This window comes from Sabethes cyaneus, chromosome 2 (assembly GCF_943734655.1).
Source record: "Sabethes cyaneus chromosome 2, idSabCyanKW18_F2, whole genome shotgun sequence".
Classification (NCBI taxonomy): Eukaryota; Metazoa; Arthropoda; class Insecta; order Diptera; family Culicidae; genus Sabethes; species Sabethes cyaneus.
Window position 1 is genome coordinate 89,996,626 of NC_071354.1, and position 24,461 is coordinate 90,021,086.

Sequence of the window (24,461 nt, forward strand, 5' to 3'; positions counted from 1 at the left end):
GGAGGTCACCAAATCAGACAGAATCACAGATCGACCACGTTTTGATCGACAGTCGGCACTTCTCAGACATTATCGACGTCAGATCCTATCGAAGCGCTAACGTTGACTCGGACCACTACTTAGTGATGGTTAAGATGCGCCCAAGACTCTCCGTTGTGAACAACATTCGGTACCGACGCCAGCCTCGGTTAGATCTCGCGCGGCTGAAGCAGCCAGACGTCGCCGCAAACTACGCGCATTCACTCGAAGCTGCACTGCCGGAAGAGGACGAGCTGGACGAAGCCCCTCTCGAGGACTGTTGGAACACTATCAAAACAGCCATCAGCAGTGTAGCGGAGAGCTCCATCGGGCATGTGGCCCGGAATCAGCGGAACGATTGGTTTGACGATGAATGTAGGAGGGTGATGGATGAGGAGAACGCTGCGCGGGCGGCCAAGATGCGCAGTGCCACACGTCAGAACGTGGAAAGACACAAACAGAAGAAGATGCAGCGAAACCAAATCTTTCGGGAGAAAAAGCGCAACCTGGAAGAGCAGGAATATGCGGAGTTGGAGCGGCTGCATCGTTCTCAGGAAACGCGGAAGTTCTACCAGAAACTGAACGGATCCCGCAAAGGCTTTGTGCCGCGAGCCGAAATGTGTCGGGATAAGACTGGCAGTATTCTGACGGACGATCGTGAGGTGACGGATAGGTGGAAGCAGCACTTCGACGAACACCTGAATGGCGCCCAGGCGGAAAACCATGGCGGCGGGGAAAGCGATTTCGACGGTGCAGCAAACGGGGAAGAGGTGCCAGCCCCAACGATAGGCGAAGTTAAGGAGGCCATCATGCAGCTAAAGAACAACAAGTCAGCTGGAAAAGATGGCATCGGAGCGGAGCTTATTAAAATGGGACCAGAAAAGCTGGCCGTTTGTCTACACCGACTAATTGTTAGAATTTGGGATACGGAACAGCTACCGGAGGAGTGGAAAGATGGGGTTATCTGCCCGATCTACAAAAAGGGCGACAAGTTGGACTGTGAGAACTATCGAGCGATCACCGTTCTCAATGCCGCTTATAAAGTGCTGTCCCAAATCATTTTCCGCCGTCTATCACCAATTGCGAATAGATTTGTGGGAACTTATCAAGCCGGCTTCGTCGAAGGTCGGTCTACAACGGATCAAATATTTACACTGCGGCAAATCCTCCAAAAGGGCCGTGAATACAGAGTTCCCACGCATCATTTATTCGTTGACTTCAAAGCTGCATATGATACCATCGACCGGAAAGAGCTATGGAAAATCATGGACGAGAACAGCTTCCCCAGGAAGCTCATCAAACTGATTAAATCTACGATGGATGGTACGCAGTGCTGTGTTCGGATTTCGAGTGGATTGTCAAGTTCATTCGAATCACACAGAGGGCTTCGTCAAGGTGATGGTCTTTCATGCCTGCTGTTCAACATAGCGCTACAAGGTGTAATGAACCGAGCGGATATCAACACGCGGGGCACGATATTCAACAAATCTAGTCAATTCGTCTGCTTTGCCGATGACATGGATATTATCGGCAGAACATCTGTGGCGGTGGCTGAACAGTACACCAGACTAAAGCGCGAAGCAGAAAAGATTGGGTTAAAGGTAAATACGTCTAAAACAAAGTACATGCTGGCCAGCGGAACCGAGGCCGAACGACACCGCTTGGGCAGTAGTATATTGATCGACGGCGATGAGTTTGAGGTAGTCGATGAATTTGTCTACCTTGGCTCACTGGTAACGGCGGACAATGATACCAGCCGTGAGATTCGGAGGCGTATTATCAGCGGAAGTCGTGCTTACTATGGGCTCCACAAGCAATTGCGGTCGAGCAGACTAAGTCCCCGTACAAAGTGCACCCTGTACAAGACGCTTATTAGACCGGTTGTTCTCTACGGGCATGAAACATGGACAATGCTCGAGGAGGACCTGCGAGTGCTCGGAGTTTTCGAACGACGAGTGCTAAGAACGATCTTCGGCGGCGTACAGGAGAACGGAGTATGGAGGCGGAGGATGAACCATGAACTCGCACAGCTCTATGGCGAACCCAGTATCCAGAAGGTGGCTAAAGCTGGACGGATGCGATGGGCAGGGCATGTTGCAAGAATGCCGGACAACTGCCCTGCAAAGATGGTGTTCGCCTCAAATCCGGTAGGAACAAGACGGCCAGGAGCGCAGCGAGAAAGATGGTTAGACCAGGTGGAGCGAGATCTGGCGGAGAGTACTCGGTGTCCGAGGAATTGGAGAGCGATAGCCCTCAACCGAGTTACATGGAGAAATTTTGTTCAACAGGCTTTGTCTTAGGACGGCAAGCCACCTAAGTAAGTAATATATAAAAATACTCAAATTTTTAGAAATAAACATAAAAATAGTAAAACGGAAAAGACGAAAGATTTAAATTTAGAGTTTTGTTTTCAATTCCGATTGTATGAACAAACATGTATGTAAAAGCAAAGCCTTGCGCTTAAACATCTTTTCTAAGACTTAACCCTTCTTTATCGACAGACTTTACAGCCTGCTACTAGAGTACAGGACAGTTACGGGGCTAGTGCAACAATCCTGCTAACTCTATCTAGTAGTACCGCCTATCTTAGATTCGAACATACGACGACTGACTTCTTAGACCAGCATCGTACCTCGAAACCAACTAAGCGTTAATATGAAAAAACATCAAATCAAACAGCCCTTCAAAAACAATTTAAGAAAGTCATAATGGTTAATTGACTTGCGAAAAATAAATTTTTATTTTTCTGGCAAATTCCACCTAGAAACTGGCAAATTTCACCTAGAGCTCTATTTGCATTCAGGTCTCCGAATCAAATTACTTGCAGTGGCAACCTAGAAAAATAATAACAACATTGCAAAGGGATTGGTTTCGGATAATGCGGCGACAAAAGCTCCAATCCAGCTCCGGGTGCCTCTCCGTTATAACCAGCGTTCGCTATGAGGATTGAAGGAGGATGAGGAATAAAAATAAAATTTAAGGACAAGGGAAACAAAAAATAACGGATGAGTATGGTTCGCGTTCGCGATCGAAGTTGCTGCAACTGTAAACGCGCCGTTCCTGATGTTTCCTTCTGCCAGCGGTGGTAGCCCGTGATTGATAATGCTGTCCGATGTGCGGTCGCGGCTGCCGATCGTTAGTAAGCATGTAAATTAGTGTCATAAACATCTCTTATTGTTGGTTACTCGAACGATTGCATTTATTGCTGTTCATTATAAAATAGTACAGTTCTTTGGATAATAAAATTCTATGTTTGCTTAAAAAAAACTATTTTGCACTGTCCGGCGCCGGCACCGAGAAAGGATTTTCATATTTCCAGCGAAATTTCAACTGCACACTATTATTGTTCAATTAGTAAATCCGACATGGTCATTTTAGGTGTTATTTGTATGCACTGTTCTGTTTCCAACTGTAATGATGCAGCATTCAACAATCGTTGATGAAATTGTAGCGCTGTTCTCGAGCATGTAGCTTAGACTATTCGACGATTATGGAGTACATTTTTTCATTATTGTTTTAGCAGGTCTTAGTTCCAACGGAAGAATGATTCAAACACTTGAATAGTATTTTTTTTCTGTTTTTGTTTGTTGGCTTTGTTTGGAAAACCGCATATAACGAAAATCAATTGTATGTTGAAACTAAACAATAGACACCACACAGTTACATTGAAAAGTGTGAATTTGGTATACAATTTCGTATTTGAATAGCTAATTATTTATTCTATTTGCAATCAATTTTCTTTTTTTCATCAAAGACTGTCTTCAAATATCTAAGCTTTTTGATGGCAATAATTCAGTTACACTATTATAAAACTTTTTGGGATTCTATCACATTCTATCAGTCTTTAAGGATTTGTATAACATCTAGACGTTCTTATGGCACATGGTCTTTTGTCTCGTCACAAAGTTTTCTTTTGCAAGCTTTTTAGTAGAGGATAATTAATAAATGTTATACTTCGCTATACTTCGGTTCTTTCGAGCTTTTGAGCGTCTGGTCGACATGTTAGAAGCGACTAAAAATGGTGTCTGAATTTAATGTCAGGGACGGTCGATCATCAGCTTCGTGACAGTGACGAACTCTACAAAGTGCTGGGCCTGATGGACTTCCGGCGAGACTGGGTCAATACATAAGGAACGAAGAGCAAGGACATTCCAACCGGAATCGGAATATAGGAAACGAAATAGATCTTACGCAAAGAAATCGGAGATGGATTGGGAACTCGGGATGTAGAACTGTGAATCTTTCAACTTCCGAAGGAGCACTCATGTGCTGAAGAGTCCACTTGACACAACATGAAAAGAAACACGAGAGATACAGTGAACCTAAATTTTTCGGGATAAAAGCGCAGCCTGGAGGAAGAGAAGGAGTATCCAGAGTAAAAGAACCTGCACAGTTCTTAATAAACCCGTAAATTCCATCAGAAACTCAACGTATGTGTCGGGGTAAGAATGGTAGAATCTTGACGAACCGCGCGTTAGGAGATCGAAAGTTGAAAGCAGCGCTTCGACCCTGAATGGCACCGAGGCAGAGAACCATGGTGACAAGTAAAGCAAAGCGCCAATCTCAACGATAGGCAAAATTACTGACAATCAACTTATTAACAAGAACTTGTTAGGATGGACTAACTACAAAAATCTTCTATCTTCTATCTATATATATAAAAGTGAGTGTGAGTATGTTTGTATGTTCCACCATAACTCCAGAACGCCTTGACCGATCTCCACCAAACTTGGCACATATGTTCCTTGATATAAGAGAATCAGCACTGCGGGATTGATAGGAGGGGGGTCGTAACAGGGGTGGGGAGAGGTCCATAAGTCCGAAATACCTGTACGGTTCTTCACCAAACTTGGCATACATGTTCTTTGACATAAGAGAATCAACACTGAAGAGTTGACAAGAAGAGAGGGGCTCATAACAGAAAGGGGGCTCATAACAAAAAGGGGGTCATAACAGGGGGAGGGGTTTCATAACAGGGGGAAGGCCAATGCCTGGACAATTCTTCATCAAACTTGACACAAATGTTCCTTGACATTAGAGAATCAGCACTGGGAAGTTGACAAAAGGGGGGAATGCCTAACAAGGAGAGAGAGATCTAAATAAGTAAGAGGGGTTGCGTTTCTCTTGCCTTTAACTCGATTGCAGTTGTGCAACTGACTTTGAGAAAAGAGGAGGATTCCACCGAGGAGGAATATATGGTAAATTAGCCTTTGTTTCGTTTCCATTATACACGCACTAATATGAAAAACACCTCGTTCAGATTGGGCGTGTTCATCTTTAATCTGAATATTTGGTAACTCTAGCCATTTTCACATACGCGCAAGACGGGCACCCTATGAACTTGTTGTGTTGATTTGACGAAAACAAACGTTTTGAAAACATTTCAAACATGCGCGAATTCTAACCATCCGGTTTGTAGAAGAGGTAATTGGCTCGGAAGTTTCGATTAAAATGATCTATTTTGAGTGCTGAAGAGAGGAAAGTTCCATGTGAGCTATATTGCCAAAGCTCTTGAGCAAGAGCAAATGTGAACGCATTCATACCACCGGGGTACAGATTAAAAATGTTCAGATTAAAAAAGGTCATACCAACGAGGGTACACGGTAGTGATTTTCATTGAGCAAACCGATGCATAATTAGCTACGTGACAGAAGGGGGACCTAACTGGGAAGGAATTGACATGTAGGGGGACGAGGAAAGTGAGTATGAATGCATGTTTCACCATAGCTCCGGAGCTTCTGGATTGTTCTTCATCAAACGTGGTTTGTCAAACACAGATTATTTGGCATTAAAAATCAGCCCCGGGGGTTTTAAAAAAAAAAGGGAGACGGTCTGTTTCGAGGGGAGAGAAAGGTTTAAATGGGTAAAGGGATGCGTTTCTCTTGCATTTGGATCGATAGCAGTTGTAAAAGTTGTTTTATTAGTGAAAGGGGGAATAGGGTGGCCATTAAAATGGGGGAGGTTCAAAAACGTAAACAAGGCTTTGTGTCGATTTATAGGGATTACTGAGAAGAAGACAGATTTACAAGTGGTTGGGGGACAATGTGAGAGGAACTAACAAAGGGAGTAGACATTCAAATAAAAAAAGGGTTTTGTTTCTTGCATTATGAGAGTTTTTGTTACAAAAACAGATGTACAAGTGACTGAGTGACAAAGGGGCCTCGAGTGAGATTGGACAATCAGCTAGACTATATATAAATGATAAATGAAATAAATGAGCATGAGTTTGTATGTTCCACGTTTTTCATAACGCCTTGAACGATCTCCACCAAACTTGACACACATATTCCTTGATATAAGTGAATCATCATAGGAGGGTTGATAAAGGGGGGGGGGGAGGGTTTCGTAACAGGAAGGGAGGCCATAACTCCCAAATGCCTTGACGCTTCTTCACAAAACTTGGCATATATGTTCCTTGACATAAGGAAATCAGCACTGAAGGGTTGACAAGAAGGGGGGGCAGGGGTGGGGGTTCATAACAGGGGGGAGGCCATAACTTCGAAATACCTGGACGGTTCTTCATCAAACTTAGCGCACATGTTCCTTGACACAAAGTAATCAGAACTAAACGAGTTGACAAAGGGGGGAGGGGTGTGTTCATAACAGGGGAAGGTCTCCCATAAGTGACGGTGGGACAAAAGGGAGAGCTGATGACCAGAGATTTCTGACAGGAAAGGGGGAGTAGCGCCCACATCACTGTAACAATTTATCCGTACAACAGAAAAAATCAGAATACGAAACACTAAACTGCAATACTCGCAGTTGTGATTTGTCAAGTGTATTTATGCACCAAATCAAATTGACACGTATGAAAAGTGTTCGATCATTAGTGCTAAGTCTTGTTGGCCGACTCTATTTGAGTTTCAGGGACAATCATTCAAACAGTGTGGAGTTGATTTGAGAACACCATGTTTTTTTTCATGGTCAACTTTATGTGACATGTTCCAGAGAGGGCTCAGCCAATAATTTGGGCATACTTGCTCCTGGTGGTGAAACCAAAAATATTGTTTACAAACAAGTTTTGTCTTGAAGTGAGATAGAAGGAATGACAGGTTTGTTGTATCCATGGAAGAAACACTGTTGCATCTTCTACTTTATTTATTAGGATAGCAATTAGTACTAAACTAATAAATAAATGAAAATTTGTGGTTAGAAAAGTACAATAAAAAAAGTATTCATTTCCTATGGGTGGGGTGGTCATTGTTAAAAGTGGACGGTGCAAATAAGAAATATGTCCTTGTTTCTGTTTCTTTATAGGGTTTTATAGGGATTTCCGTAAACAAAGCAGATGTGCAAGTGGCTGGGTAGATAAAAGAGGGGAAGCTGACAAATAGGGAGGAACGTCCAAAAGCGGAACAAGCGTTATATTTTTCATTATAAGCATTTCGGTTACAATAACTGATGTACAAGTGGCTGTGAGACAAAGGCGCTCTGAGTACGATCGGGCACTCAGCTAGTATTTGAATAAAGAATAGATCCAGCTGGAGTAGAAAGGTTTTCTTCGCGACAGGGAATGCGACAAGTTGGTCTGTGAGAAATATCATTCGATCTTACTTCTCAATACCGTCTACAAAATTTTCTCCCATATCCTCTTCCAACTCTTAATCAATTGTGAACATCAAACCGGCGGCAGATCCTCCAGATATCCGTGCATACAAGGCCACATACTATTTAATCATTGACTTCAAAGCGGCATGTGGTACTGTCGACCGTAAAGAACTATGGAAGATCATGGATAAGAACGGCTTTCCCGGGAAACTGACCAGATTAAATAAGGCGATATAATGCTCGATGGTACGCAGTGCTACGCGAGGATTGTCCAGTTCATGTGAATTCCACGGGTAAAATTCGGAGCTCTAATATGAGTAGTGATGGGCGATCCTTTTATAAGCTGAATAAAAGAACTAGCTCCACTAGGTGAGCGAGTTTCTTGCGTCAATAGCTCATCCATTCATTTGTTTGCGAAAAAAAAGAAAAATGATATAGGTTCCCCAGCCGCGTTCGATGTGCTGTACTTTGACAAAGAGGAGGGTTCAAAAACGTAAAAAGGCGTCTCGCTTTACAGGGATTGCCAAAAAGAAGACAAACTTACAAGTGACTGGGGGACAAAAGGAGGGCGAAGCTGATAAAAGTAAAGAAATGAAGAAGAAGGGTTTTTTTCTTGCATTATAAGAATTTTCGATACAGTAACAAATGTACAAGTAGCTGAGAGACAAAGGGGCTCCGAGGAACATTGGGCAATCAGCTAGTAAAAAAATGGATTTCCAAGCATCGAATATTATCGTTGCTGAAAGTTACCCAGTCAGCTCAAAACAAAAAACAAGTTTTGAACAAAAGAGTGTCATTTTTCTTTTGGGTAACAGAGAGTTACCCAGTGAGAAATTTGTTGCACGTTAAGTTCTTGCGAAAACTCCAATGTGCTACGTTTAGGTGTTGACATTTAGAACGGTCTAGATGTTTTACATTTTTATTTTCTTACTACCTACCAACAACTTGGAACTACCCTTACAAATAATATCACAGATAAGCATCACATTTTGGAGAATTATTTGATTGTGCAGTATTCGGTTTGATAAATGTTTGAATTAATTATAGTAATGCATATACGTTCACAGCTGAGATTTTCGCATATTGTATACTGTAAATAGTTCTCCAATTACAGGTTATTATTATATCTTAGACCTAAATACATACCCCTGAAAAATCACTAATAAAATGATCACAGAAAACTCAGCATAGCATGGCTATAATATTAAAACAAATGCAGCATGATTATCCCTGTTACATGGATCTAAACTTTGCTCTGTTTCTGTCTTACTGCGTGAGCTTTTTCGCTACTTGAATATTTCATTTCTCGATCCGGTGCTCACCTTCACAATAAATCATTCCTCGAGTTTAGTAACTTTTTATATCATAGAATGTGGAGGTTAATTAGACTGTGCTAAAAATCATAATCAACAAAGTTGTGAACTAAAACAGCGAGCAAAGTTTAAATCAGTTCTAAGTAAGTTTGGGCTGCTTATACATTTTAAAATAAATTCACAGAAAACACATTGCCAGTACTTCCCATTTTTATGAAAAATATATTGTCCAGCTGAAAAATACTTTTGCAACAATAGCATATACGCACAAGTATCGTTTTAATTAAACCGTAAATCATACGGTTGCACTTTGCACTATTTGTCATCGAAGGCGAAACACTCGCAGTAAATTTCATAGAAATGTGCGAACAAATTCGCACGAACGCAATGAAAACGGGCAAGACACTAAACGAGATATAAATAAATAATGCACAATACCTGTTGGGACCAGCTCCGGTTTGCTGCATTGGCGGCTGTGGTGGAGCCGCATAATGGCCAGCCGGTGGCACTCCATGTGACATACCACCCGGGACCACTCCCGGTGGCACTCCGAGATGATGCGTCGGATCGTGGTGGTGGTAATCGCCCGGACCCGGTACCATCTGGTGACCGTACTGGTCGTGTTGGCTGGCCTGCATCTGTCCATGGCCACGGTCATACCCTCGTCCGTAGTGCTGTTGGTAACCACCATCGCGATTACCGCCACGGCCACGCAGCCCACCGCGAAAGCCTCCTCCGCGGCCACGGTAACTAATGGATAAAAAAGTAAAGAAATGTTACTTGCTAAAAATCAGGAAATCTAAACTTTATATAATGTAACTCTTTAAAATCATGTAAGATTATTATTATTATTATTCTTTTAAGAGGTTTTCAGCCTGCGGCTGAATCATGTAGTGTCTAAAGGAAGATTGTATTTTTTTAAAATTTTGGAACATATTTTTAGAACCGAGAGACAAGGATTAGAACTTTTGCAATGTTGTTCTGATTCTGATAGACTAAATTTTGACTTACCCAGAATAATTGAAATTGGGCGATCTCTCTCTATTATCGCGATATTCACCACGATGTTCTTCACGGCGGTCTTCGCGTCGATCTTTACTATACTTTCCGTGTCTGAATAGAATAGAAAACAGAGAAAACAGTAAGATACAAAGTTGACGAACGAAATATTTATAACAAGATCAACTATAAAACGTACCTTCTTTCCTCAAACGATTTGGACCGGCTTCTAGAGCGACGCTCTCGGTAAGGACTGCGAGAGCGTTTTTTCGGTGATTTGCCTTTCTTGGTTGCAGGAGAACTGAATTAAAAAAGAAAAAAAACTTATTTTCCACCCATCCGGTTTATACTGTACCGTAACCTACCGTGAATAGGATCTAGATCCGCTGGAGCTATACGAGCTGGAACGGTTTCGACGCCTAGTGCCGCGTTCTCGATCACGATCTCGCTCGCGATCACGGCCCCGGTCCCTGTCTCGCTCCCGGTCACGATCCCGGTCCCGTTCTTCATCGTGCTTTTCATCCGGTGAACGACGTCGTTCCGGTGTGCGTGCCCTAGGTGATCTATGCCGACCGCGTTCACTCGAACGGCCGCGCCGATTACCGGAGGCATTGTCAAACGATCTGGAGCGGCGATTTCGATCAGCCGCATGGGGCGATCGGTGACGATTTGCTTGCTTTGCTTCCTGTTCTTTGCGACGTTCTTTTTCGCGCATAATGCGATTAAATGCTTCCAATGGATCATCAATAATGCTAAAACGATCGAAATAAAGGTCAAATAGGGAAGTAACAAAAACAATTATTATATTTACCCCGGACCAACATTCGGAACGGCAGGGTATCCTGCTGGAGCCATTGGTGCCATATGACGTGGTCTCATGTGTGGCGGATGTGGAGCATATCCACCTCGAGGTGGATACATCATTCTTGGTCGCTCACCATGATACATTCCCCCGTGATGTTCATATGGCCGTTGTGGAGGATAGCCGTGCTGCATTCCATAGCCTACCGGGTATGGATGCGGACCCGTATGTGGCGGACCAGGATATGCATGATGCGGCTGAGGCATATATCCTTGATGGGGTGGACCGCCACCCATCGGTGGCTGATGTGGATGATGATTATGTGGTGGTATCGGCATCGAATTCCGACCGCTTGGTTGATGATAATCCGGCGAACGAGTGTCATACTCGTGCTTTGTATTCTGTGCTGGAATAGCGTTGTAACTGCTTTCAGCGTCATCTATTTTCGGTGTATGCGAATCACCTTCCTCGGCAATTGGCTCGTCATTGTTCCGACCGCGTCCAGTACTGTTGCCACTATTGTAATGCGATGGGTGTTCATGACCAGCCGGTGGTGTGTCGTATCGATAATGATGTGGTGGACGTCCATTATAGTGTTCCAGATATGCACCACGCCCCTGAAGATGGGCTGGCGGTACAGTCACCGTTATGTTGTCTTCGTAGTCTGACTCATTGTCAAAAGCTGAATAAAGAAATTTTGAAGCATTAGTTTAAATCGCGTAAGCAGAACTTTTTTTCGATTATGTGCTAACCTTTGTCATCTGCTGGCGATCCTATATCTCCATGCTGAGATACCTCCTCGTAGCTTTCCTGTAAGTCACAATGGTCTGAGGATTCCGGTTGTTTTTCAGTGTCAGCATCTGCCTTAGTTGGCACCGTACCCTCCTCTACTTCGTTGGAATTAGTTGTTGATGAAGTAATGTTAGTAGAAGAAATAACCGGAGTTGCTTCTACTGCAGCCGCCGTTTGCGGTTCTTCAGTAGGTTTTGCTTGTTTATTCGAAGCAGCTGAAAGAAAAAAAGTACGTTTTGAAAGAAACCATCAGGTAATCTAGTGAATTCCGAAAGCTTACTTTGCCGAGCCGTTTTGATGTAACCAGTCTCGTTGCGAAACGCATTCACTGAGTTGCGCAGAAATCTATTAGGTATCAATGAACCAGGAGACGAACCTTTCTCCTTACAGTCCGGGCATTCGTTATCTTCCGATTCCAGCAGAGCAGTGCGGACGCACTCGTCGCAAAATGAACTGCCGCAGCATGGTATCATTACCGCATCGGTAAACAGATCCTTGCAAATTCCGCAAATCAAGTCTTCCGGAATAACCTGTTTTTCTTCCGGGAGCACCTGGGGTAGCTGAATAATCGGATTATTTTCCGGATCTTTATCCCGCTCGATGAATGAGCGCGGGATACCGGAAGTACGTTTCATCTCCATGGGTTCTTTCGGCTATAGATGAAAATGGAATAAATTCATTAGGATTTGACCGAACAAACATCGTTCCACTGATATAATCTTACCACAGGTAAGGGACAATTCTTAATCCAATGCCCTGGTTTGTTACACCGATAACACTTGTAGTTGATGGGCACTTCGCCTGTTTGCGATGCACCACGAATTTTCTGATAACTGTTGGAAAAAAATCACGTTAGTTGAATGAGCAGCAATAATTAGTAGATCCGAATAGCCATTCATGTGTTATTGTACCAAGATCTGAAAAGTTACTAATTTAGGAATTCACCAACACGGCACACGAATGAACAAACGGTCAACATGCTCGCGAAAGTTTTACCTGTGCTTAAATCTAGTCCATAGTGGAAGCATTAGTGTGAAAAAATATATTGTTAATAATTTATTCTAAGAACAGTGTTTGATAGTAATGAAAGAGTTGTGAATAATCAAAACACACTTTCAAGTTTAATGCAGTATTGTTTTGGATTGGGAAATGTTACGCAACTCATAATGCAAGACGTAGGATAGTAGATTCATTGCTTGCCATCGAAAGTGGCGCAAAATTGTGAACGACTCCAAACAATTTATAATACGCAAAAATTCAAATACATATCCTGCTATATATTTTTGTTAGTTTAGAGAGGGTATTTCGAAAATTCAGTTTAAAAATGTTAGTTTAGAAAGTGAAATGTTAAAAAAAATTGTTTGTTTTTTGTTACATTTACATATATACAATATTTAAGATTATTTAAAATGTGCTCCTTGATGATGAACATTACGACTAGCTGAATTTACCGTGATATATACAAATTTATACTTATTTAAATGTGAAATCCATGTTTTGTGAGCCGTAATCTATGGAAAGGTGAGCTGAATTTTCATAAGCAAAGTCGAATACGGATTCTTGGCATTGAACAATTTGAAGCAAGGTCCGGCGAACGAAGGCGCTAGAACTGGGGAAATTAGAGCTCAAGAAAAACACCCATCAGCAGATGCAGAATACAAAACGTAGAGATAAGCAGGCCTACAGCTACGATTGAAGAACTGCTAAAACGGAAAAGAGTGCTATCTGGTACCTCCCTTTTAACGGGGTAATCAATCCAAGGAAACAGGGAAAAGTACGTCTGGTATGCAATGCGACAGCTTCGGCGAATGTAAGTTTGATCAACACCAAGCTGCTCAATGGGTTGTACATGCTGCAATCTCTGCCGTCGGTAACTAACGGGAACAAGAAAAGAGATTGAGGAGGCTTTGATTCGAAAGTTCTCAGATGCACGCCAAGCCCACTGTGGATTGCTTAAGCGAGCTGACAACGGTTGGTATGAAATGGAACCCCATGTGGGAAGAATCTGGGAAAGACTCATTCGATCAATTAAAGATGTACTGCAAACAATAGATGAGGGAAAGCACTTGACGGAAGAAATTCTGGCAAGATCCAAAGCGGAGAAGATTGTGGACGTCAGCTAACAGAAAACACGGCGTGTCAATTATGACTTTTAGTAATTGGTTTAAAATTTGGCTTTTAGGTACTTCATTTTGTAGACGGTCGAAATTGGGTTGGCATTCGCATCCTGCTCAAGTAATTTTAGATGGCGGTACGACTGTACGAGTTTTTCTCAGGATTTTGCCCACTTCTTTTAAAAGAATATCTTCCTCATTCACCGCGTCGCTCATAGCTCAGACATTGAGGACAGTTTATTATTATGTTCGATTAGAAATACTATTATTACAGTGAAAAGTAAAAGTTAGAGATGTCCGTTTTACCCCTGGCAACGGTGCTTGCTTAATGCGGTAAAACGAAATACTTTTAAAAGATTATAATAAATGAAGCAATCACCGGAAAATATTTTGAAACGACTAAATTGTGAAATCACATAGCCGCTTATAAGCCTAATCACCTTTAATTACTTAAAAACTTAAAAAAATTTTGCTGACGAAGAACCGGTCGGCAGAACGGTTTTTGTTTCAATGTTGTAAGAACGAGACGTGTTATGTCTGATGATATTAGTGTAGTCAGTTCGTATGTTAGCACATAACGGAAGCAAAAGATTTCAATGATTTTTTTTACGGATGAGAAATAAAGAGGGGGCTTGTTTCTCCCGGGTACTCCTATACCTCATATTTCTGGTAGTGCTTGATAATTCACTCATGCTAAAAACCTTTAACAGTTTTCAATTTCTTATTAATCAAGGTAGGTGCTAGGTAAAAACTTCAAATGGATTATTAATGTAAAATTAGTGAAATGTTTTTATTATACATGTCATCATGTTTTATCATTTAAAAAACCATCTGCAATATTCCATATTCCCGCGAAAATGTTTTATATTACACAACTTGGTTTTTTTAGTTCAAAAACTATCAAACACTGTTGACGCTATTCAACCAATTAGCCCACTACACTCAAAACGAACGAAAAGTACTAACTTGGTAGGATCATATTCCGCTGTGCTTTGAAAGATCATTTCCCGAATTTTATCCTCCTCAGTTCCGTTCATCGTGGATAAGTCGACATTGGATTGCACGGCCGTGCTGCTGTCGTGACCCTTCCTAGCTGATACCGGTTGTACGTTATTGTCCCCCTTTGGTTCCCAATTTTTCTTCGGTGCATTCTTCAGTGGAACCCGCGCAATGGTTAGTGAAGTGTTTTTTGGTATTAAGGACGTATCATCGCTATATTCTGCGATAATTTGTGCGTTAGAATTAGATGTACATATTGTTTTGAGATTCATCGACTGGTTTACCTTCTTTTGTTTGTGCATTGGTAATCTGTAAATCAAAGTCCATTGTTTTTCCTAGCCTCTTCTGATGAATAATGGCCTTTTTAAGGTCTGCCACCGATATATGTAACCCATCGAAGCTGATGGTGTCGAAATCGAGTGCACTTTTAAATTTATAATGGACCGACATCCTGATTCAATTTTCCTGTAACAACATAAATTTACGAGCTTCCACTTGCTGTAATTTTGTTTGAGGAAATTCGCGATGTTGGAAATGTAACACTTTAGCATAAATGTGGCTAATTTGAATAAAGGCGTCACATAGTAACAACAGCGATCACCGAAACAAATAATACTGCATATAAACTTTAAGGAAAATTTAAAACATACGTTCTGGGGACACAATTCACCTAGGAACATATATTTAGCGATACGCCCAGCAATCCGTCTTTAAGGTTAGAATTTATAATTTATAAAAATCTTACTCTTGGAGAACTATCCAGCCCGGTCGATCTTGGTCATTCAGTTGTAAAACATTTCACGAAATCGAATCACTGAATGCTTTTAATTCAAATACGATTATATAAATCGTACATTGCACACACTATATTTTCACACTGCGTATCCGGATCAATTAATCCTCCATGTTTGCAATATATTTTTCACCAAACTGACGGCAGCAAAAATGGAGCCTCCGTCTATCAAGCTTTCGGGTATTGCCGTACACTAGCGAAAAGTTCAAAATTTACTGCTGATTCAATTCACTATTTACTGGGGCAGCAGAAAAAACAATTGCGGCCAATCACTTTGACGAATTAACTTCTTTTAAAGAAAGTTAAAGCTTCCCAAAATACACTAATGCGAAATATTTTCGGCTGAACTTTTTACTTTCACTGCTTCTGCTCTTGCTTTTTGCATTTGCTTCAGCTTCATCAAGATGACGCTTCGATGTTTTATGACAGCCAACACGCTTAAAAAATTTGACCCACTTTCACAAAAAGTGGAACGGCTCAAAACATGCGTATTACACACTATTTTGAGTAACACTTACTCCTTTTATGAGTTCAAGGCAGAAGCTCATTAATGAGCAATATTTACTCAAAAACGAGTGCCATTTAACCCAAAACTTAGTAGTTCTTAAGGGCCAAACGAAATGCTGCGTCAACGCGTCCGTCAGCGTTATTCTGACAGTTTTCTCATGGGTTTACTGTCAAATTGACGCTGACGGATGCGTTGACGCAGCATTCTGTTTGGGCCTTTACACAAATTAAATATGATTACAGCACTCGTGCGCTAATTGCACGTCCTCTACCCAGGTAACCAATAAGCAGTAAGTTAGTCGTTTATTAGCATCCCTGGCGTTTTATACTGCAGGTTGTTGTTTATTAGCTTTTTGACTGCATAACTGTTGAAAATTGGCATTCACAATTCTATTTAAATTCTTCTTGTTGGTAACTAGCTTCAAATAAGCATTGTCAGCACTATAAGGCTGTGAACCATTTCGCGAAATTTTTAGCTTTTTGGTTAAAATTTGACAGTTCGATGGTTTTTCGAAAATAACCCTGCTCGGGAGCATGGTTAGTTTTGACCAAGGTTTTGACAGTTCGATGGTTCGCTTCAGAGCCAATGAGATATGCACAGGTGTTTCACTGATTTTTCGTTGGATTTTTTTTGCATTGGTATGGATGCTTATCGCATAATAAATTTGTTCAAACAACCCGGGTTGCCATGAGATGAATTTTATCTATCAAATAAAAGCAAATCAACATTAAAAATTCATCCAATTTTAACTCGAACAGAATAAACAATATTTTCATCCTCACCTTATCCAGCTTTTTACGAGCCATAATGGCGGACGTGTTCGTAATATTTGAACAGCATTTTTGACATTTCCCTAATACATCGCACGTTTTCTTTCCGCGCGTTCACGGTAAAACCAAAGGAATGTACGGAAAGGAAACGTGCGATGTATTAGGGAATTGTCAAAAATGCTGTACAAATATTACGAACACGTCCGCCATTATGGCTCGTAAAAAGCTGGATAGGCTCTCATTGAACAAAAAACAACTATCAATACGTCAAATATGAAATGGTTCGCATTCTGAACTGATTTTAACCACTCGAGGAGAAATAACCATCAAACTGTCAAATTTTAACTAAAAAGTTAAAAAATTCGCGAAATGGTTCACAGCCTAAGAGGGCTAGCAGTAAAGTAGCCGCATATTTTGCAAAAAATAGCATATAAGTAGCATTTAAGGCAACTTAAATGCTTATTGGCTTGCTTTTAAATTGCATTGGAAATGCTTATTGGTTACCTGGGTAGTCACACCGTCTTTTAATTGCACGTCCGCTAGTTGCACGATCGTGTAACTAAAAAGCAGTTATCTGTCAAACTACACGTGGTTTTCCAGGTGGTTGCTATATAAACAAAAATGCAGCGTTGCCGAATGCAAACTCTCTATCTCTGCATTAAGTAGATACATTACAAACAAATTCATGCAAATTTGGCTAAACTATGACTATTTGAACACATATTCATTAAGCTTTTAGTTCATTTGTAAAAATTTAAATGTTTTTCCCAAAATTTAGCGTACGTGTGAATGCATGTGAAGAGTTCTTTACAGTGATAACACATCACGTTTTACAATAAATATTAGCAACCATCGTGCAATTAAAAAACGAAATTCTCTTGTCGCATCGCCTCATTCGTGCAATTAGCGAACGAATGCTGTAATTATAAAGCCCCAAACACAATGCATACGGATTTCACTACGTTGCGGCAAATTGACGGTTTTTCCATAGGTTTTCTGTCAAATTTCCGCAACGTAGTAAAATCCGTATGCATTGTGTCTGGGCCTTAACTCAGTTAAGAGGTCGGCGTCGGCCTGTACTACTTAGAATTGAGAAATTGCCCAATTACTCAAATTTTTGGGCTGTTCCACTTTTTGTTAAAGTGAGTCAGATTTTACTCATTTTTGAATTGAAACCCACTCATTTCTGAACTCAAAATAAATTTCACGTCGAAATCATAGGAAAAGTTATGTAAATGTTTTCCATCTATCTTTTCCTGTACTATTTACGTGATTCTCACGCATACTAATACGTTTGCGTGAAAATCAGATAGATGCTATTATTTTTTCCAATAACAGTCAGCTGAAAATCACGTAACTGCCTGTAGAGAAATTTATGTGATTTTTCACGTGGAAAGGACGTGTGGATTATTTTGAGTGTGAGTTAATCCAGCTTTTTACGAGCCATAATGGCGGACGTGTTCGTAATATTTGAACGGCATTTTTGACATTTCCCTAATACATCGCAAGTTTTCTTTCCGTACATTCCTTTAGTTTTACCGTGGACGCACGGAAAGAAAACGTGCTATGTATTAGGGAAATGTCAAAAATGCTGTTCAAATATTACGAACATCGCCATTATGGCTCCAGTTTGTTTCAAACAAAACGATTGTTGTTTTAAGCCTCAATAAAATATTTTTATAACAACCTGAAAATATTGTTGTTTCCAAACGAGATTCTGTTTGAATCAAGTAAATAACAGTTTTGAATTAAAAGTAAAGTATTTTCAAATTTGAAGTTGACATTGATGTAACAATAAATCTTTTCATTTCAATCATACATTTCAGTTTGAAACAAAACGAAATTTTTGTTTGTGCGTAAAACAACCATAAATATGGTTGAAACTACATTTTTATTCTCCGTGTACGCACATCTGAAACCCCTTGGTACGAAAGTATCCGATTTCTAGAGTGACTATATACAGAGTGGCGACAAGTCATCCCAAATGTATGCAATGCGGGTATTCCAAGGTTTTTCTTTCTCTTTCCTGCATACGCGTTGGATAAGTCGTCTGCTCGATTGGAATGACACTGACAGATAATTATCATTCCAATTTTGACATTGTCGCCACTCTGTATATAGTCACTCTACCGATTTCCAATTCGGAAATATCGACCAGAATGGAAAGAAAAAGTATCGATATCAAGGGACTTCATCTCATCGCGTTTCGCCGTTCGCGTGGGCGTGAGCGTTACTCAATATTTAATAAATGTAGAATAAATATTTTATTATCGAAAATTGGTGAAATTTGTTTAGTTATTGACGAATTTCTCATTATTGGGTGCTAGTTAGTTTTCTGGTAATCTGGCAAATCGAAAAAATTGATTACAGACTGTTTATAGAATTTTTGAATAGGTTTGGAAACGGAAGTGTTTGAAGCTACGAAGCATGTGTGATGTAAAAACACCGAATTTTGAAATGTCCTAATCAATTCAATGCAAATAATGATTTTGTGAAAAGTGATTAGTGTAAATGTTGAATAATTTGTCATGCAGCAACAATACTTTCGGTGAACATCAAACAACTTTAGACCAAACGTAAGTAGCTTTATTTTTCAAAATCATGCCCAAGTCCACTGGTCACGTGATTATTGAGCAGCCTAGAAATTAAATCAGTTTCTTCGCCTGCTCCATACCAGAAAGAAATGCACCATGGACAGTTGAGAAGTATTTCTCATGGCACGCCTCCCCTGCAAAGTGAATGGTAGCAGACGTTTCTTTGCAACCTGGGGTTGAATCGCGATATTTTATTTCCCCAGTTGTTTCATCGTACTTATCGCAAACGAGTGTGTCCGTTAGAGCTCGCAAAAAGCCGGTTTCGTAGTCACAATTGACTGAAGTGTAGCTATACGAACCACGAATGTACGGATTTGAATTCCAACGCGTACTATAAGAAATATTAATATGTAAGATGTAAATTCAGTGGTCAAATATTTTTAAACGACTTACCAGTAAAAGTAAATGGGCTTTGGTATTTTTTTCTTTGTTGCTTTCTCCAGTATTAAAATACAATCGCTGACTATTTGTTCATTTGAAAGTTTTTCCATCTCTACAGCACCATAACTTCCAATCCACCCAATCAAGGTATTGGGGGATCCAGGATTTGCTACGTCAAAACCTGATAAGTATCGGGTCCAGTGCGAATTTTTCTCAAGTTTATCTCTCCATACTAGTTGAATTCCTTCAACATCGTTCCACCATGCGCTGTCGAATTGCAGAAAAATTTTGTCGATCGTTCCGAACCCTACATTACGTATAGATCGTCTATATGATTTGGGAAGCGTCGGTTGGAAGAGTTTGTTAATCGACGGTTTGAGAATTCCTAGTGAAAAGGTTACTATAAGATGCTGACAGGTGTATTCAGTTCCATCACTGCATGTGACGATAATTCGTGATTTTAATCGTTTCCATCGTATTTCTGTTACTTCTTTGTTATAAATAATTTTATCTTCTCCAATATCATCGATCAGGCAGTTAACAAGAGCTTGAAATCCGTGTTTCATGTTTATGTGGGCTTGACAACTTTCTCCATTGAAAGAATAACTTCCCCAAAGTTTGGCTGAAACATCAGTCATGTTTAGGCAGGAGTTATCTATGAGTTGAAAACGTATGTGCCAATCCAAAAGTTGCTCAGCTATTATGAGCTGTTCGGTGTCAAAAATTTCTATTGCTCTGATTTTAAATTGCTCTTGAAGAAATGCTTCTACGGAAGAGGGAAACTGCGTTGATCCTTTTTGTGCGAAATTTTCACAGTCCGTTAATATTTGTCCGATAAGAAAATCAACCCTTTTTACTAGTGAGTCATCGATTTGATATCCGTCCTCTCTTAAAAACATTCCTAATCCTTCCTCTGATAGTTCTTCTCGTAATAAACCGTTTTTAGAAGCAATTTCGTAAAGTTCGTTACTTTTCCCATGTAACCATTGCGCTCCTGCATCTATTAAAGGTCCTTGTTCGTTAGACCCTCCAAAAGCTTGCATGGGAACCGTGCTTATCCTACCGCCGGCTTTTGCTTGAGCTTCTAATATCACAAAACTTTTGTCTGTATCTTGCAGTGCCTTTCCACAGCCTAATCCTGCCATTCCAGCACCCAAAATCAATACGTCAACATATGCTTTCGGACCATTGTCACATGAATTGGTAGATTGCCTAAAAAGATTACGTTTTCTTTATTTATCGGATATTCTGCTTTAATAAAACTGACTAAAACAGTTAATTTCATCAAATTATTCTAAAGCTTGTTGTTATGTTTTTAATCGGAAAATTGCGTACGGAGTTATTGTAAAGCCAAACACGTTGTAAAACTTAAGGAAGCAGGAAAGGTTTATCCAACAGCCAAGATCGATTTCTATTATAGGCTTAAACTAAAACAAATCTCGTAACATGTGGGAAATCAATTGTAATCTTTCGATCTTATTTTGGTTTATTTGTTTGGAAAATCGTCTTTTATAGGTGTGCTTTCCTATAAATGAAAGAAAGAAAAAAATCTTAAGAACAAATACATCATGCACTACAACCAACGAGAATATAATCAAAATGAACTGTTAGAGTAATAGAGTGTTTGATAAGAAACAAAAATGCATGCTATCATTTTAAGAGCTGTACTTTGAATCTTATCTTATCGAATTTTGATGAGCCTATTTATTCATTAGTTGACAATAATTCAATTCAAGATTTAAAATGAAAAAATGATAGCTATTTTTTTGTTTCCGCCGAAAGCCGTGACAATATCCTGTTATTTAGCAAACAATTTAAAAATAGAATGAATTGTGTGAAAACAAAAAAAAAACAGTTGAAACAAAAAAGAAACTTTTTTCACATACCTTTCGTAAATGGTAACCAATCGATCTGCCTCACGCCATCCGCTTTCAATGGCACCGTGAACCGTTGAATAATAGTGATTGTGAGTAGCTTCACCGGCAAATTGAACTACTGGGACGCCAAAGGCATTTGTAAGAGGTAATGCCAAATGTTCGGCGGAGGTTTTCAGCAAATCTGTAGTGATCGAACGGAACGTGTATGATCCTCGAAAATTAGGGTTCGAATGCCATTGACTACGTATGAAGGACACTGGCTCTGGGACGGTCATGTCTTTTAAAAACTTTTTAAGTAAAAACATACACACTTTGCGAACCTCATCCTCAGTCGTTTTTTCCATTTGACGAGCATTTTTACCTGAAATCCAACCACACAAAACGTTAGGCTGGTAATCGACGAGGTAAAAACCAAATATATCCTCCATCCAACTATTTTTCGAAGCTCTGATATCTTCGAGATCATTTTTATTCCAGATTAAACTCAAACCTTGCCATCCTTTTGGCCAAAATGGTTTTTCGAATTCTAGAAATATCTTGTCTACTGTTCCTATGCTAAGTCCTTGTATGGCATTCTTTTTAATGGCAGGCAGGTTTGGAGTAAAAAGCGTTTCATACCGCTCTTTTAATACACCTAGCGACACGGTGCATATGACATGATCTGCATCGTATACGGTATTATCAGAACACCGAACTGAAACGGTATTATCTGGGCCTGCATTCCAGCAAATGTTGGAAACTACTTTATTAAAATGCATATATTCCTCTACGTTGATTGCATTATCAGATGTTGAAGACGGATATCGTTTCTGGAAGATATTTTTGTTATCAAAAATAGTCAGATTTAGATATTAGAACAAGTACCATTAAAATTTCAAAGATCGTTGTGTAACCTTTATCCCTCCAATTTAAGAGGCTTTCACCGTCGCACTCCCAGTAGTGCAGGTACCCCGGTCCAGAGGTGTCAAACCAGCTGTCGGAAGCTTCGATTGAGTTTTCAAATTTGTGGAAAAATTCTAAAAACTTAAAGGCAGTATCATGCTCGATGTCGGAATACTCGAGCGTTTCAAGGGAAAACCTAAACTTTTCCATTATAAAGGAACCCAGCGAACCACGGTATTGACTAAGCTCATTCTTATGAGAATCTAATATTGACCACATCAAGCCCATTAGTTTCTCACTCTGCTCTAGTGGAACTTGTTCACCGTCGGATTTCGTCAATCGAAAGTTATCATACCGCCCTGAGTTGCAATCAAATACATTGTGTTTTGAAGCCAACTTATAGACAACATTATCCACTTCTCCGTGACACCTGTAATGCGATAATACGTGTTAAAAATTGTCTGCTCTATTTCAAGAATAGTATTAAACACGTATTTATACCATTGGGCTCCTAAATCAACGACATTTGCGGCAAAAGGAATGGTATGAACTCTGCCACCTATGCGGTTTTCTGCTTCCAGTATTGTAAGATTTTTGTATCCCTTCTCAATTAACCTTGTAGCCGCTGCTACTCCTGCAGCACCTGCACCGATTATTATTATTCTCGGGTACATTTTTACTAAACTACGATTGCACGTTCTATAGCACTACCCGCGATACTATCTACTTAAGCTTCACTTTACTAAAAGTGGTTCATAGCAACAGGAGCTAAAATTTTTTTATTATGATAAGAAGATATGATTTTTTTTTCGCTAAAATTGTACAAGTGTGTCCTGCACAATATCTTGACAACTGACTACTGGATTTAGCTTTGCGGCACACAAGGTGGCAGAATATATGATAACAACTATGTACATGTGTGTGAACATTAATACAACGTTGCAGCAAAACTGATATTTTGACAGTATTGTAAGGCGATGAAATTTGCCAGCAAAATTATATATTTGCTTTGATAGTCATTTTTATGTAAATTATCAGCAGACAAGAGGATCTGGTAGTCTTTAACATTTGTTTCGAGAATTTTTTGCTGGTACCTATTTGCTGCGTTATAAGGTTCCTATGGAATAATCTGAAAATTTGGAGTTATGGTATACCGCTCGTAAACAATTGAAGCCGGGTTATGTGTTTCCCACCCACAGCCACGAGGTATGATCTGCGCATAACATGAACATCACATATATAAAGATGGGCTTGATTGGTCGTAAAACAAATCCATTTGTATACAAGTTCAGTGATGCCAACTTTTGGATATGGATGTTAATAATCAAAAAGTAAAAATGGAGTTCATATATAATCAGTATAATAGTATTAATTACTTGAAAACTCGAAAATTATGGCCTAAAAATGAAATGGCAATTAATTGTTACGCTGAAAAGAGTATGTTGAAAGCTGAAAATCTATTTTCTAGACAATCTCAGAAATTGATGAAATTTTTTGTGAAGATAGATTTATGTGACCTACAAGTGTTTTATACATCGCGAAATACGCACAATGTTCTCATATGTATGCTTAGTCTTAGACAAAGTATTTTTTTGGTTGGTTGACTATTTAATATGGTGACAAATTCAGGGCTAGTAGTTAGCATACATCTAAAAACAAATTCATGAGCCTCTTTCTTATAATTTAACTAATTGAATATTAGTGAAATTATAGCCTCAAAGGAAACAGGTTCAATGAATGGCATGTATGTGCATCTGATTTAATTGTTCCAGATAGAATCGGTAACAGTTTCAACATTCAACTGACATGGTAAACAATTAATTAGTGCGGGACAATTTCCGGGACACTTGGTCATCTAGGACAAGCCATCCAAAATCACAAAATCCGTAGTTGCTATTGCGTTCGGAGGAAATTCGTGGCTTTCCTACCCATTCCATCGAAGATTTCATTCTCAGTTATTGTTACGTGGCTTAGAACTCATAGATATTTAATAACTTTGTATATCTAAGCATGTTTATGCATAACTTGAATTGATGCGTTTTTCGGAAAAGGATCTTCTATCGCTCTAAGT

The 24,461-nt window shown here is 39.9% G+C and overlaps 2 protein-coding genes across 3 annotated transcripts in view; both read right to left on the bottom strand.

Annotated features, from left to right (window-relative positions):
- The window catches only part of LOC128733567 (E3 ubiquitin-protein ligase RBBP6), a 36,955-nt gene extending 21,213 nt beyond the window's left edge, over positions 1-15,742 (bottom strand). Inside the window, exons 1-11 of the mRNA XM_053827234.1 lie at positions 15,331-15,742; positions 14,870-15,050; positions 14,553-14,805; positions 12,197-12,305; positions 11,753-12,125; positions 11,433-11,687; positions 10,690-11,362; positions 10,244-10,630; positions 10,078-10,179; positions 9,891-9,992; positions 9,318-9,629 (exon numbers count right to left, since the gene is read on the bottom strand). Of these exons, the coding sequence (XP_053683209.1) occupies positions 9,318-9,629; positions 9,891-9,992; positions 10,078-10,179; positions 10,244-10,630; positions 10,690-11,362; positions 11,433-11,687; positions 11,753-12,125; positions 12,197-12,305; positions 14,553-14,805; positions 14,870-15,035 (2,732 nt within the window). The 5' untranslated portion in view covers positions 15,036-15,050; positions 15,331-15,742. The remainder of the gene's footprint in view (positions 1-9,317; positions 9,630-9,890; positions 9,993-10,077; positions 10,180-10,243; positions 10,631-10,689; positions 11,363-11,432; positions 11,688-11,752; positions 12,126-12,196; positions 12,306-14,552; positions 14,806-14,869; positions 15,051-15,330) is intronic.
- A 3,420-nt stretch (positions 15,743-19,162) lies between these two features.
- On the bottom strand, positions 19,163-23,219 carry LOC128738220 (peroxisomal N(1)-acetyl-spermine/spermidine oxidase-like). 2 transcript variants are annotated; one of them, XM_053833198.1, is made up of 5 exons: positions 22,892-23,219; positions 22,373-22,820; positions 21,518-22,317; positions 19,644-20,843; positions 19,163-19,581 (listed from the first exon to the last, which is right to left on the bottom strand). In XM_053833198.1, exons 1-5 carry the CDS (start codon positions 23,062-23,064, stop codon positions 19,302-19,304), a joined length of 2,901 nt encoding a protein of 966 aa, XP_053689173.1. In that variant the 5' UTR covers positions 23,065-23,219; the 3' UTR covers positions 19,163-19,301. The 2 variants fall into 2 exon arrangements, with proteins under 2 accessions (XP_053689173.1, XP_053689174.1); XM_053833199.1 differs by lacking the exon at positions 19,163-19,581 and having other exon boundaries at positions 20,776-21,156.
- Positions 23,220-24,461: the final 1,242 nt, after the last annotated feature.

Coding starts and splice junctions, on each gene's coding strand:
- LOC128738220 (XM_053833198.1), bottom strand. CDS start 23,064: ATGTACCCGAGAATAATAATAATCGGTGCAGGTGCTGCAGGAGTAGCA. Junction 22,821..22,891: donor GTTGATTTAGGAGCCCAATG/GTATAAATACGT, acceptor ATCGCATTACAG/GTGTCACGGAGAAGTGGATA. Junction 19,582..19,643: donor AAGCCCATTTACTTTTACTG/GTAAGTCGTTTA, acceptor TATTTCTTATAG/TACGCGTTGGAATTCAAATC.